The 14,416-nt window shown below is 43.2% G+C and overlaps 1 protein-coding gene across 1 annotated transcript in view; it reads left to right on the forward strand.

The window, feature by feature from the left end:
• Positions 1-209: 209 nt before the first annotated feature.
• Positions 210-14,416, forward strand: part of LOC124593990 (protein sister of odd and bowel-like) — a 217,046-nt gene continuing 202,839 nt past the window's right edge. The window contains exon 1 of the mRNA XM_047132342.1: positions 210-392. Coding sequence (XP_046988298.1) covers positions 210-392 — 183 coding nt within the window. The remainder of the gene's footprint in view (positions 393-14,416) is intronic.

The following is a 14,416-nucleotide window of genomic DNA, read 5'->3' on the forward strand; positions in this document are numbered from 1 at the left end:
CGAAATGACTCGTGTTTATACATCTATGGCGACGTCAGCCCGCGAGAACATATTGTAGGTCTGCGCGCTTGCGCGAAGCGGGCGCTCGCCTGGAGGGGGGAAGGAGTGCGCGGAGAGACCGCCGGGCGGCGCTGGCGGCGCGGCCGGGCGCGTAACGCGACGAGGAGCCGGAGCGGCGGCGGGCAGCCTGGGCCGCAGCAGCAGCCAGCATGCAGCAGCCGCCGCCACAGCCAGCGCCGCGCGCCGGCGCCGGCTCCGACGCGGACGTGGACCCCGGACCCGGGCCCGGCCCGGCGGTCGACCCGCCGCTGCCCGACGACGACGACGGCTGCAGCCCCGAGGAGCGGGCCATCTTCGCCGAGAACGTGCAGCGCCTCGCGCTCAGTCTGCAGGTGCGACGCGCTTTTCGCAAAAGCCGCCTTGTCTGTCAGTGTGAGTGTGTCTGTGTGTGTGGAGGGGGGGGTCCCGGCGTGCACCACTCTGTGTGTGTACGTGTGTGTGTGTGTGAGGCGAGTCACCGCCGGCACGTGACACGTCGTCACGCCCCCGGTACGACATCTTTTTCCTGTAACCGGTCGCACCTCGATATGCAAGTGTGGGCTCAGCGTCACTCACTGATAGTTTTATTGTGTAATAAGATGAGTCACGCCGTAAAGGGATAGCTCCTTCTTGGCAACACGGAGGAGAGTGGGGGGTGGGGGCATTCAGAACGTGACTGGCATTCTAGTTATCGCTTGTTTATGGTATCGTGCCACAATCGGTGACCTTATTCGTTTCAAACCTAACCCGATGATACTTTGTTTTCGAGATTTCCAAAACTAGTTTCACGTGGCTGAAGTTGCGGAATTTTAGCAGCTGTAAATGTTTTTCTTCACTGCCGGAGTGCTTGTGATACTCTTGTATTAATTAATTCCATCTTAAGATTTTTTTGCTAACGTAATATGCTCAGTAGGGTTTTTGCTGATGCTGAAATTTTGGTTAATTTGAAAGCGAATCCATGGAGCTTAGAACGGAGACCGGCTACCCAGAACAGCTACAGGCGTTGCGTACCGTTTTCGGTGAAAGGTGCTTCGCTGCCCGCACAGAAATAACCCATTTACATTCCGTTATGAATGTATTTTTAAAACAATTTAGTGACCCTCGCACCATGTATCTTAGGAACAATAACAGTAGTATCATTTCGTCCCTGCCACAGTTCTGCCTCCTTTACCGTCCCAGCTACCCCTCCATCCACCCGGCAACACACAGTCACAAAAAAATGGCTCTCGATTTCATCACCTCTTCGCATAATTACAGGCACATAGTTGTGATCCTCTGACAGGTACACTGATAACCGCAGTATCGTATATACCTCTATAATTTTTGTACATCATTCTATAGGGCACAGCGAGTAATTAAATCCTTTAAAAATAGGGTTTCAAGTCTCTCTCACCAGCGTTCTTTCATTAATGCTCTGGCCGGCCGAAGTGGCCGCGCGGTTAAAGGCGCTGCAGTCTGGAACCGCAAGACCGCGACCGTCGCAGGTTCGAATCCTGCCTCGGGCATTGATGTTTGTGATGTCCTTAGGTTAGTTAGGTTTAACTAGTTCTAAGTTCTAGGGGACTAATGACCTCAGCAGTTGAGTCCCATAGTGCTCAGAGCCATTTGAACCACTAATGCTCTGTGTGCCAATGACGGCTCCCGCTGTTCATTCCCTTTATAAGAAATGTAAAAAATGCGTAATACCTGCCTTACAGTAAAGGAATACCCTGCGAACGCCTGGCAGAGAGGAAGCTGCAGAACGAAAATGATTTCTCAGCTGTTCTGCAGTGTCTGCTGTTTCTTTAGTGCTTTCTCACAAGAGCTGGAAGGCGCTCAAGTTCAGTTAATTGCTAAATAACGGCAGATAAAATAATCGCTATCGTTAAAGAGCTAATGTTTGACCATGGTAGTCCCCATTGCTTTACTGCAATGATTTTATATCGTTTAAGATAGATAAAAATTTGAAAATTTCTCGTTTTGAAGTTTAAATTTCAAGGAACAAGAAATAAATTCACACTTGCCTCAGCAGCAACAGAGTTTTGCTTTTCATCTCGGATTTCACTAGATTGCTTCGCTGGTAATCGTCTGCACAACAAGAATGTTAAGAAAAATGTGTAGTAGTGAAGACGACGTTGAACGGCAAGAAATTTATGTCTGATCCTTCAAGAGAAGCTCATTTTCATTAGGCACCCAATAAATTTCAAAGGTGGTACTGCCTGATACGTTTCAGTTATGAATAATATCTTGTCTGTCAAACTGGGTCAGAAGAAAATATATAGACAATGACAGCATATATATTAATATAAAGCTGATTTTAATCTTAAAGGATTTCCTATGTCACTGCAATAAGTATGAGGAAATCATTTTTATCTGCGCTAAATTGCTGTAAACAATTTTGGTGGGTGTTTGAGCTTTTTAAACACAGAATACCAAAAAAGGTTCATGTTTACGCCAACAGATGAACAAGACTGTCTGCTAGAATTGGATGTGTTCTTGATTAAAGTCAGCGATTGCTAAACATGAGTGATTGCTAAAGGGTATATTTGTTATGCATATTAGTGCAACCATCTAACTGGTTGGACACTCAAATAGGTAAAAAAAAAAAAACTCGATATCGGAACTGGGTCAGTCGCTTACCGTCAGTGACGTTTGTAAATACATAATAAATTAGGTACACCTATGATTAGTTGGAATATTTGTGACGAGAAAATAGGATAGAAAAGAAACGGAATACCACTGGTTTTGGACATTTCGCAAACGCAATCAAAAGAAACGTTACCGACCCGATACAGGGATTCGGCTTAAGCTACTTAAAAGCCCTTTTCCTACATCCTACAAAAACATAAGACACCCAGCATTGTGCTAAATCGTTACCTAAATAAATTTCGTCGAAATGTAGTTAATTAGCAATCTAAATGCTGTGTAATACACTGAAGCGTCGGTCCCAGGACCGATTTCTAAATTCGAAGACACATTTAAAATTTTTATAAGTAAGTCAGCATTGTACTGCTGTTCACTAACTTGTGCCTTTCCTTCTGATATTTTGAAAGTAAGATATGTAAAGCTTTCTTTCTGAAATTTTGTGCACACCATGGACCACGCTTCAGATAATGTCAATCATTTAGTATTTGTAACTTATTTTCCACACATCGTACTTAGTTTTAGGACTGGTATATCCACAGGCCATCAGAATGCAACGTGCATCAATTTTGTTATAATCTAAATAAAATTTTCTTTCTAATGATTTATTTATTGCGTGGTTACTCAGCGCTAAGATAAAAAATACAAAAGTAAATTACGTAATACATATTGTCTTAAGTTGTTTAAGAGCACTCAAAGGCCTTGGTGTAGATAATGAACTCCAGTATCATTTAAAAACAGTATCATGCTTCTCGAGTTCCAAAATAAATTTTATTGATTACGACACATCATTTGTGTTAGCGTCTGATCGCTTACTTTGTTGCTCTGTTTAAGTGCTGGTGGTATGGTGGGATGTTCCTTATGCCGTTTCCTTTCCTTGTTCCTTTCCGTTTTTTTATAGCTTTTCCTTTGTAGTTAAGCGTTTACAAGCAACTGGGTTCTTGGTACCGTTAGCAATTTCTCTCGCTCGTGAAATAAGGCTTATAACTATTAGTGCTGTACTCGACGTTGTTAATTACAATTGTAAATTCTCAGTATAAGTAAAATCACCAATACTTCATTGAATCTAATTACATTCTGTATTTTACTAATCACTGCGAGATCGAATTCTGAATGTTTACTAGAGTTTTGCTTAACTTAACCTTATCGTACTTACAACCTCGTCTCAAACTTACAAAATTAATGGCATCATTACTGCTTCACTGAACACACACCATATCTGCAATATATATATTTTAACAAGCAGTTTAAGAAATCACTAGTTTTCCGTTAAACCCATCTTCCGCTCTCTGTTGTAATGATCACTGTGTACCAGTAATTCAGTTGTAGGCCTTATACCAATAATGTCAGAAATACAGATGGAGCTGGTATCCCGTTCACATGTCGACTCTCACAATTTGAGGCAATGAAAACTAAATAAAGCTTTTTTATTTCCATCATGTATATAGTCATAGAAACATTGTGGGAACTGGTGCAAGCGTTGGCTTGCGCAAAACGCATTTTCGCATTACACACGTAGAATATTGTTCATCACACTAATGTTCACTTAAGCATTTGTGCATATACATTTATGCCCGGAAGGCCTTGTCTCTGTCAAGCAATGGGACATAGTTATGTTATTTACGGGATATATCACACGTCGTTAGTACATACCTGTGTGTTATGAGGAGATTGCAAGAAATCCCAGTATCGATCGACATGCTACATTTGCGTACATGAAGAATACGTTTCGTTTTACAGCCTCGACGATATTTACAACGGCCAGTTCGTACCCATATTCATGTACAGTTGTACAAGTTATGACTTCTTGTAACACACACACACACACACAAGCGCGAGCGCACGCACACGCACGCAAATGATTACAAGCGAGTCGAAGCACTTATGCACATATCTAAACTCGTTTAAAACAGCAGGGTTTATGAATATAATGAGGGTGCCTTTGGCAGTTCATTAATTTCTGGAAAAGGGCATTCATTTCCGAGCACTCCACGCGGTTAGAGGTGACAATGTTCGGAGAACAGACGCCACGGCGATTCCGAATTATGCGCATGTTCCCGGCGCATCCCGCCATAAATCCAGGTAGCGCTGCGTTACCGCTGGTTCCCGCTGGGGTCCATTATGTTCGTGCTGGCTCGACACCACCACACTGTTTTCGTGTACGTGTAAAAGGCTTAAAAATGTTCGTCGCTTGTGGACATGTTGACGTCTTCATTCAGAAAATTATTTTCGGTAATGCACGACCGAGCATTATCTCAGCAAGCGCCAGGGGAAAGCCTATCGGAATTTATTCCCGGCGTTGCTTCTTCTGTCCAGCAGATGAATCACCCGGGCTATCTCCGATCGCGAGAGTGGTCCCGAGCCTTTATGCGTCTTCCCTTGTGTTTTCACTCTCTTTCCCCTCTTCCTTCCATCGTATCTTTGTTTCCCTACTTCTTCGGTTAATGCCCGCCCTTCTATGGCCTCTTTCGTTGTGTTTTTTACATCTGTCGCTTCCTGCGTGCGCGTGTGTGTGTGTGTGTTGTGCGTGTGTGTGGGGCTGGGGGGAGGGGGGGGGAAGAGGGGGGGAGGGGCAGAAAGAGTGAGTGAGCCGTTGTGTTTCTGGAGCTGGCCGGCTGTTACGGTGTCACTGAACATCCGGCGGAATGATTTCATCCGCTGGACCACCTGCCAGCCGGCGGTAACCCTCGCTTTCTTATTCGTGCCGCTCCGGCCCTTTCTCCGTCTGTTAACACATACATTTCCACATGTAGAAAACTGACAAAACAATGGAAATGTCGCGCTACTACAGAGGTAGTTGTGATACTGTTCAACGAACGATCTTACACTGTGACGGCCTTTCCGTACGTCGGCTCTGTATTACGCAAAGAACTGTAGGTTGTGTGACAGCGGATATTTACTTTATTCCCTACAGTGTCTTTTAGGGCATGCCGTGTAAGGTGCCAGTAAGGATCAATCTGGTGAAGGGTATATATAAGAACAGAAGACCAGCACGATTTACTTCGAAATTATGTAGAACACATCACTTTACAGGCTACGTAAACATGATTTATCTCCGTTTACAGTTGTGTGGAATGCATTTGTATATTACTACATGCGTAATATTTAATAAAAATGAACATGTTTGTCTTTGACATTATGCGTGTTACTGGCGGTAACATTTAAATTTAACAGTAAAAGAAAACATCTTTGCCTTAAATACTTAAGCCTGCCATTGTAGCCGAGCGGTTCTAGGCACTTAAGTTTGGAGCGGCGCGACCGCTACGGTCGCAGGTTCGAATCCTGCCTCGGGCATGGATGTGTGTGATGTCCTTAGGTTAGTTAGGTTTAAGTAGTTCTAAGTTCTAGGGACTGATGACCTCAGCTGTTAAGTCCCATAGTGTTCAGAGCCATTTTTGAACCTTAAATACCTCACAGACCCTTATTAATCCGATTGTCCTTGTACGTTAAGTTTACAGCTTTTACAGATTTCGAAAAAGCTTTCCTCACTCCTAACGTGTACGAGCATTTATTCACAATGAAAGTAATCAAACGCTGACCAATATTTGTTAGAAAGAAGTGAAGAAATTGTGCATAATCTGCTTGGAAAGATTGCCGTATAACATAGGTCGGAATTTAAGGTAGATTGTTCACATGTGCACAGAAAACATGTGAAATATATTACTTACGAAAGCGTTGTGATAGTCGAACATAACTTCTGTAATTCCTTCTTCCATTTAAATTAGTCTGGGACGACAAATAAGACAGTAACTGAAAACAAAGTTTTCGTTATGTGTTATTTATAGTGAGTAATCGAATACGGGAAAAGTGCGGAAAAAATACAACAAAATTTAATCGGTTTGTGGCAGCGTACATAGACCCCTAAAATGTTGACTTCAAACAGGATAATGACTACGCCAGTGTTGTAGTATAAGAGCAGTAATGCAATACGAAAGAGAGTGTAGGAAAAGGAATGAGAATTTACAAATACAGCTGCCAGTAAAAGCAGTAAAATTCAAGGTTAGGGAACACAAAGGAAAGTAGCTTCATCAAGCAGTAAAAGAATGGAAGCCCCAGACTCCTAAAAAGCTTGACAAATCAACCAGCTGGATGAAAAGATTTTGAATGCAATAGATGAGGTAGTGAGGTATGCTGTGAAATCAGAACATACCTGAGAAGGTGAAGGAGAAAGAGGCAGAGGAGGAACAAAGTGTTAATGTTCCTAAGAAACATGATTTATATCAACACTTGAGCTTGAGGATTCACTGATTACGCCCAGCAATAATTGTGTAGGCTTGTTTTAAATAACTCTGCGCCCTCGTCAATAGCTTGCATATTTCTACATTGGGCTCATCTCCTTGACTGGTAGCTCACGCACATCTAACCCTTATGCCAAACAAAGTAATACCACCTCGACGATTAATTCTCTATGCGGCTGTTCAGCATTGCTTATACGTTTTTGTTTCTTCCTGGTTACAAATTTTACACAGTTATCGAACGAGTGATCAGCCAGCGTCACACTATTTTACTACGATCTAATTAACACTGGAGTATATTTCCTCTCCGACAGGGTTGTGTTGATTCTTACCCAAATTAGAATGGCTCGTTCTGTCCTCTACTATGAATTTTATGCTATTATGATTACACTATTACTTTACAAAAATGAAGTTGCCGGACCCAAGACCAAGGAGTTATTTAGTGGCAAGTAACAAAGTAATGTAGTATGGCATATTTTGCAAGGACATAGCACCGACAGAAATATCACCATGAGTTTGACACCCTCTGAAACAAGGCCATCAGCCGTCACATGAACTGTCGAAAGACCTTGATTGATGAAAGAACCAAAATTCCAAGAGCAATGAAGCTGCTTCAAACGCATACAATGCTAGTTCTTATGCCGATTTTGTGCGAACTGATAGGTCAGAGTATTATCCTCTGTATGAAATATGAACACACCGACGTTCAACGTTTGGTATTTTCTTTTTCTACTAAGTCCAAAGGTTCTCAAAATACGTTGCAGATTTTTTTGAATTTTCATCCAACCCCCTGCATGCTTCACTGTCTCAAAATAAGTTACGAATTGAAATACATATTTCAGTAGTTTTATTGTGTTTATAGATCTAGCACGCAGCTAACGAAAACATTGTATTACGTGATGCAATTAGGAACATGAAAGAGTTTATATTATGTTTTCGCTTGTTGCATAAAGACAGACGCTACATTAGTCCATACTTCAATGTATAAATTTTCTAATACATTATTACTGTGATTTTAAGAAGTATGCTCTATACATTGATCAGGTGTGATATATCACAGGTAGACGAAGCTACCGGATTACAATTTTAAAAGCATCGTTCCTAAGCTGGTCCAGTTGGTGGGCTTGACAGTGAAGTGTCTTTCGAAGCACAGAGTAGGCTCATAAAGGGCACAAGTACTTGTCATGCCCATTGTTTGCCATTCATGGTTCGCTTTGTCATAGAAATATATAAAGGGGTGGTTAAAACAGTCAGCCATTAGACTGTGAAATTACAGAGTAACCAAAGGTACAGAAGAAAGTAATTAGTTAGCCGCCAAGAGATAAGTGGGAAATAAAATAGACGTAGAAGAGGTTGCGGAGGAGGCAGGTACTTCACGGATCAAATAGAGTGCGGGGATTGAAAATCAGTGGCTTTGACACAGAGACGTAGATATGCTGATTGACTACATCAGGGCATATAGGAAAAGTGGTCTACCCGAATTTGTAACGGAAATAGTAGCACTTCTAGTAGAAGAAGGATAGATGTCCGCATCTGCCGAAGAAGAATGAAGAAACATAACTTTGCCATAGAGCTACGCGCCACAGGCCACTTCATGGTATGTAGCGAAAGTTACATTGTATACAACAGTCACGACCACTACAGCTGAATGAGCGTCTCTGTGACACCTCCGTGCTAACTAAGTGAGACAGTGACGAAACGTGCTGCTCTTCTTTGGAGATTCTCTATTTCTTCTATCAATCTTATGTTGTAACGGTCACAAAGGGACGAGAGATACTCAGATAGCGGCCGAACAGTGGTTTCGAGATTGGACTTCACTTCCTGGGAATTCTACTGATGAATCGTAGTTTAGTTCCTGTCTTTCCTACGATTAGTTCCAAACGGTCGTTTAAATCGATCGGCATGCATACTCCAGATATTTAATAGATGTGACTGCTTCCGGTGAATATTCGGCAATCATGAAATCATACCGCGATGCTATAATTAAAATGAGAGGTCTAGGGCTGTAACTGTCGTATGGCAGCGAGACTTGGTAGATATTCTGATGCGTTAATGCGGAAACGATTTACGCTGGAAAAATTTAATTCCAATTTTGGCCACCAGGTGCAAATCTGACTCTGTGAATACAAGAAAATCGTATATAAATGTACCTATGTGTAATGGAATAGGAACGGGACGTGGGCAGAAAAGGTTAAACAAGTGAGAAAGGCAAATTCGGCAGTTCTGAGTATTCACCACTCCCTGTACTGAAAAATTTGCCTCGTCACTCCCTAGAATATTGCCCGGCCACATGCCAGCAACTTCGATCCATACCAGAAACCGAAGAGAAAATTAATTCAGAACGTTCAAATGGTTCAAATGGCTCTGAGGACAATGGGACTTATCTTATGAGGTCATCAGTCCCCTAGAACCTAGAACTACTTAAACCTAACCAACCTAAGGACATCATACACACCCATGCCCGAGGCAGGATTCGAACCTGCGACCGTAGCACTCACGTGGTTCCAGACTGTAGCGCCTAGAACCGCTCGGCCACCCCGGCCGGCTCGGAACGTTGTTTTGTATTATGAGGTATCAGTTGCTGCGTCCCCTGGACTTTGTGCGGATACCAGTGTAAAATAGACCGCAGAACTTTCCGTGCTGTTGAGCATGGGATGGACAATTCTTGTGATACTGCACGAGTACTAGCAGTAGCTGCGGCACAGCTTACGTGGTCAGTTACAGCAGCAGCAACCTCGTCAATAACTTCCACCGCATTAGGACGTCTTCTTCTTCCAGGTGCCACACCTAGTCCACCCGTGTTTTCAGTTTCACTATCATCTTCCTCAAAACTTTCAGTGGATGATACTCTCTCAATGCAGCACTGTAACTGCTGCCGCTCACATAAAATAGTTTCACTAACAGCGCACGGTCTCTTCTCGAAAACCAAACTGTGCGCACTCACGCTGTGGATTTTCCAGTGACAATGTGGATGTTAAACCGTCATACAGTGTACAGTGCCAGATTTGCACCTGGTGGCCGCAATTGGAACTAATTTGTTTTCCAGCGTAAATCGGTTCCTCATTAATGCATTAGTATATCTACAAAGTTTCGCTGCCACGAGATAATTACCGTCTACACTAGACCTTGTGAGTAAGTAACTGCAGTTTAATTTTAGCCGCCCGGTACAGAACAGGTCTTGCAGCCTATTTATATATAATATGTTACATTTATTTATGTTGAGCACCAACTGCCAATCGAAGCACGAAGTGTTAATGCTGCGTAAGTCTTCCCGCGTTTCTCTAAAATTTCCTTGCGCTGTGACTTCTCCAAGTATACCAGCTTCATCTTGCGTATGTCAGAGAACCTTCACTTTAATATGTCAAAAGTTTACTGATTGAGGCTGCCGAATCCTAAACCGATGTGTATCAAAAACTGGTATCCCATCAATAATTATAATCCGTTGAGACGCTATAGGACTCGGTGTTGTATAAGGCTTAGTCGTAAATTTATAATTATCACCTCGAAAAAATAGAGTTGCGACTTTGAAACTTGGTGGCGGTGTTAGTCCTTCCATACATATTCACTCTTCAGTGTGACGATTTTCCCTACGATGGATGACAAGGCGGAGGCCTTGATCGTAGAAGTCGCATTTTGACTCCAGGAAATTGCCACTCCGAAAAACTCCTCATCATCATCCTCAAAAGCCTGCCTCGCAATGGTTTCTTCGTTCAGGGGAAGAAAAAGAAGTAACAGGACGCCACATCAGAAAAATGGGGAGCGAGAGCGAAAATTTCAAAGTCCAAAGAAGTCACCGAAGCTTTGATTTGATAGCTTTCCCTAAACCTCACCAGGAGATTTCGGTAGTATGCTCTAGTGGCAGTTTGCCTCTTAAGAGCACAATATGTTAGCACCACACCTTGGCAGTACCAAAAGCACACTAACCATCGTCTTACCCGATGATGGTTGGACCTTCGTCTTTTGCGGCGATCGTCAGTCCACATGATCCCATTGCTTCCTTAGCGCCTTTGTTTGTGGTTATAAATGAGATACCCAGCATACATCCACTGAGTGGTTGAACAAGTCATTCGGACTGGCGTGACGGTGCTGCAACATTTCCTCTGCTCCTTTGGTCCGACCTTTAATGGGTGCGAATAGCCGTTGAACGTTTGTCACGTTCCAAAAGTTCCGAATGCTGAAAATAGGTCCATAACTAGTTTCCACTTTTCCCATCATGGTCTCAATTTTGGAACGTCGGTCTTTGAGCACCAGGGCCATCACTTCGATTGTGAATTTCTGTTCGTTACAAAGAGGCGGTCTGCCACTTCGGTTTACGGCATTGAGAATTATTTGTCCACACAAGAGGTGTCTACCATACTTAACCACTCTGTCATGTGATGTTTCATTGTAACCATAAACTTCCGACAACTCGGCATTAATTGTTGCAATGTTGTTCCCCTTCAAAGGCAGAACAGGAATTACCACACGGTACTCCACTTTCATTAAAGGACTACACCATTTTGTTGTGCTTCCTCTAGAGGCGTTCTACGGTACTGATGCGCCACGATTTCAACGTGGAGCAAGAGTGCAGATATGTACCTGTAAATCTAGTTACCGCATTTTATTTTTTCTACGTGATAACTAAATCGTTAATATGACTTCTCGTATTGTTTTTGGCGAATTAGTTGCCGATAAACAAAATCAACATGATATATTATTTCAGCGGAGCATCTACCCACTGCTGTTGGGATCACTGAACTGACGCAACTTTGGAAGCTGCTTCCCCATATAAGTGATAAAATCGACTTGGCACTTAAGCCCAAAAATCAAGGTTGAACGTCCCGTCGATGATGAAGTCATTTGAAATGACGCACAAGTTCGAATAGGGAAAGACAGGGAGGATATGGACCGTATCTTTTACCAACTAACCATCTCCGCATATCCTGGAAGGAAATTTGGACCTTTCCCGGTACGTACTTGAGGCCACAAATGCTGTCTACAGTACAAGCCTATATAAAGCGACAACATAGACGAATACTGGAAACAGCTGACTTAGTGTGCCTATCTTGTATGCTAGAACGGACAAATGATGCAAACGCCCGCAACAGGAAACGTGGTGGCGAAGCCGTAAAATCTTTATTATGGAGCAATGGAAGAAAGTCATTTGGTCAAGTGTCTTGTTTCACGCTGTTTCCAACTACTGGCCGAACTTTAGTCTTAAAAGTGAAACATGGTGGCAGTTCGGTGATGATTTGGGCATCCATATCGTGGTATTCCATGGGCCTCATGGGCAGTCAGCAAGGTTGCATTACTGCCAAGGATTATGGGACAGTCCCGTAGTACAATGTTTGTTTAATGGAGCTGCAGTGTTACAAGGTCCGCGGCTTGTGGTCTTGCGGTAGCGTTCTCGCTTCCAGCGCATGGTGTTCCGGGTGCGATTCCCGGCGGGGTTAGGGATTTTTCCTGCCTCGAGATGACTGGGTGTTGTTGTGTCGTCTTCATGATCATCATTCATCCTCATCACGGTCGGAGGAAGGCAATGGCAAACCACCTCCACTAGGACCTTGCCTAGCAGAGCGGCGCGGGTCTCCCGCATCGTCCCCTACGCTCCTCGGAGCGCGGGACCCCATCACCGGTGTTCCAAGGCGACAGGGCCCCTGCTCACACAGCTCACGCCGTCCAGGACTGGTTTCGTGAGAGTGAGGATGGATTGTCGCATGTCTGCTGACCACCACAATTACTAGTATTTCAATATTACTGAGCCTCTGTGATCGTTTTGAAGAGATGGGCCCGTCATCGCTATCCACCTCCGCCGTCTTTACGTGAACTAGCCACTATTTTGCAGGAAGAGTGGTATGTGATCCTTAAAAACCATACGGGACCTGTATTTAACCATTGCGAGACGACTGCAAGCTGTTTTGAATGCCAAAGGCTATCCTACACAGTACTAGACATGATAATGTGTTTTGGTGCTTCCATATTTTTGTCCAACCCCTGTACCTCTTCTGTGGGTGGACTACACGTCCTCAGAAGCCGTCTAATGAATCTGCCGTACCTGCCACTAGTTACATGTGGTTGTTCCACTTCAAATCGCTCCGAAGGCTCACTCTCAGATACTTAATGAATGTGACTGCTTCCAGCAATTGTACTGGAATTGCGCAGTCGTACAATAATGGGTTACTCCTCCTATTTATGAGCAATATGTTAGATTATTTTTTCTTCAGATGGATGACCTATATCTTGTCCGATAGCTCCGTATCGGTCAACAGTTTTCGAATATGCCTCGTATGACGGCTACCCTACATTAGAAAACACGAATTGATACTGACTAGGGGTAGACTTCAGACACGGCCACCAGACTGATCTCATACTTTGCAAGTCGCTTGTATACAACCCACTACGAAAAACTATAAGGTATTTTGACTCAGTACCTCCCAGGATTTGAGAAAACGATCCCTAAAGTTCAATAAGCAGAATCGAATCTAAGTTGACGGAATCGATAAATAACCGAAAGCGAGCGTTTTTATCATATTAGTGGGGTCCGCAACGGCGAATATCCCAAGAAATCGAGGAATGAATTTATTACGAGAGCCACTTATGTACCCACTAGGTAAACACTGTTTAACGAAATAGACGCTGGCGTAGCTACCAAGGCATCTGGCATGGGAGCGGAGAACCTGTTCGAGGTCACGCCACAGAGTGAGTGAAAGGTCCATTTTAGGGCGACCAGGATTAAAATTTTAATTCCTTAATAATCAAAATCGTTTGAGAAATTTATTTGTCACCTCGTTATTATTCCTTATTGAATTGCTTACCTTACTAACTCTCCTACTCTTAACAAATTAGACAAAAAAATATAAAAATGAAGAAAAAATTGCAGAATGTATTTGGGAATTGAACACAGGAACTCTGCTCCTTAGAGAGATGCCTTGGTTGTTACACCAGCGCCGCTTTCACTATCTATCATTTACGTTATTGGTACATAAACGGTACTGTTAACAGCTACTTTCCTCGATTTCTGGGAAAATACGCATTTGAGGGTCCCACATATGAAGGTGAAATATGTCCAATTCTCAATTATCTATAGCTCAAATAAATTTTGAGTCGGTTGCGCTTCATTGAGTTTCGCAGCGATTTTCTCAAAAAACGAGAGTGCGTGGAGGGGGTATTAAGGCAAAATATCTTAGTCTTTTGTTTTAGGATGTACGCTAACGACTTGTCAAGTATGTGCCGAATCGGTTTGCCGTCTGTGAGGCCCTCACCTTTTGAGTGATCTTTCTGTATATGTGCAGATTGAAGCATCGAATGAAAATTTGTACCAAGGGCAAGATTAGAACTCAGGTCTTCTGGTGAGCAGGCAGATGCGCTAACCACTACGCCACCCTGGCTCTGTATTGGAATAGCACCTCAGTATCACACGAAACCTAAAACCAGACGTAGGTGCTTTGATCAGATGTACACCACTGGCCATTAAAATTGCTACACCAAGAAGAAATGCAGATGATAAACGGTTATTCATTGGACGAATATATTATGCTAGA

The sequence above is a fragment of the Schistocerca americana genome, chromosome 2, assembly GCF_021461395.2.
Source record: "Schistocerca americana isolate TAMUIC-IGC-003095 chromosome 2, iqSchAmer2.1, whole genome shotgun sequence".
NCBI classification, from domain to species: Eukaryota; Metazoa; Arthropoda; class Insecta; order Orthoptera; family Acrididae; genus Schistocerca; species Schistocerca americana.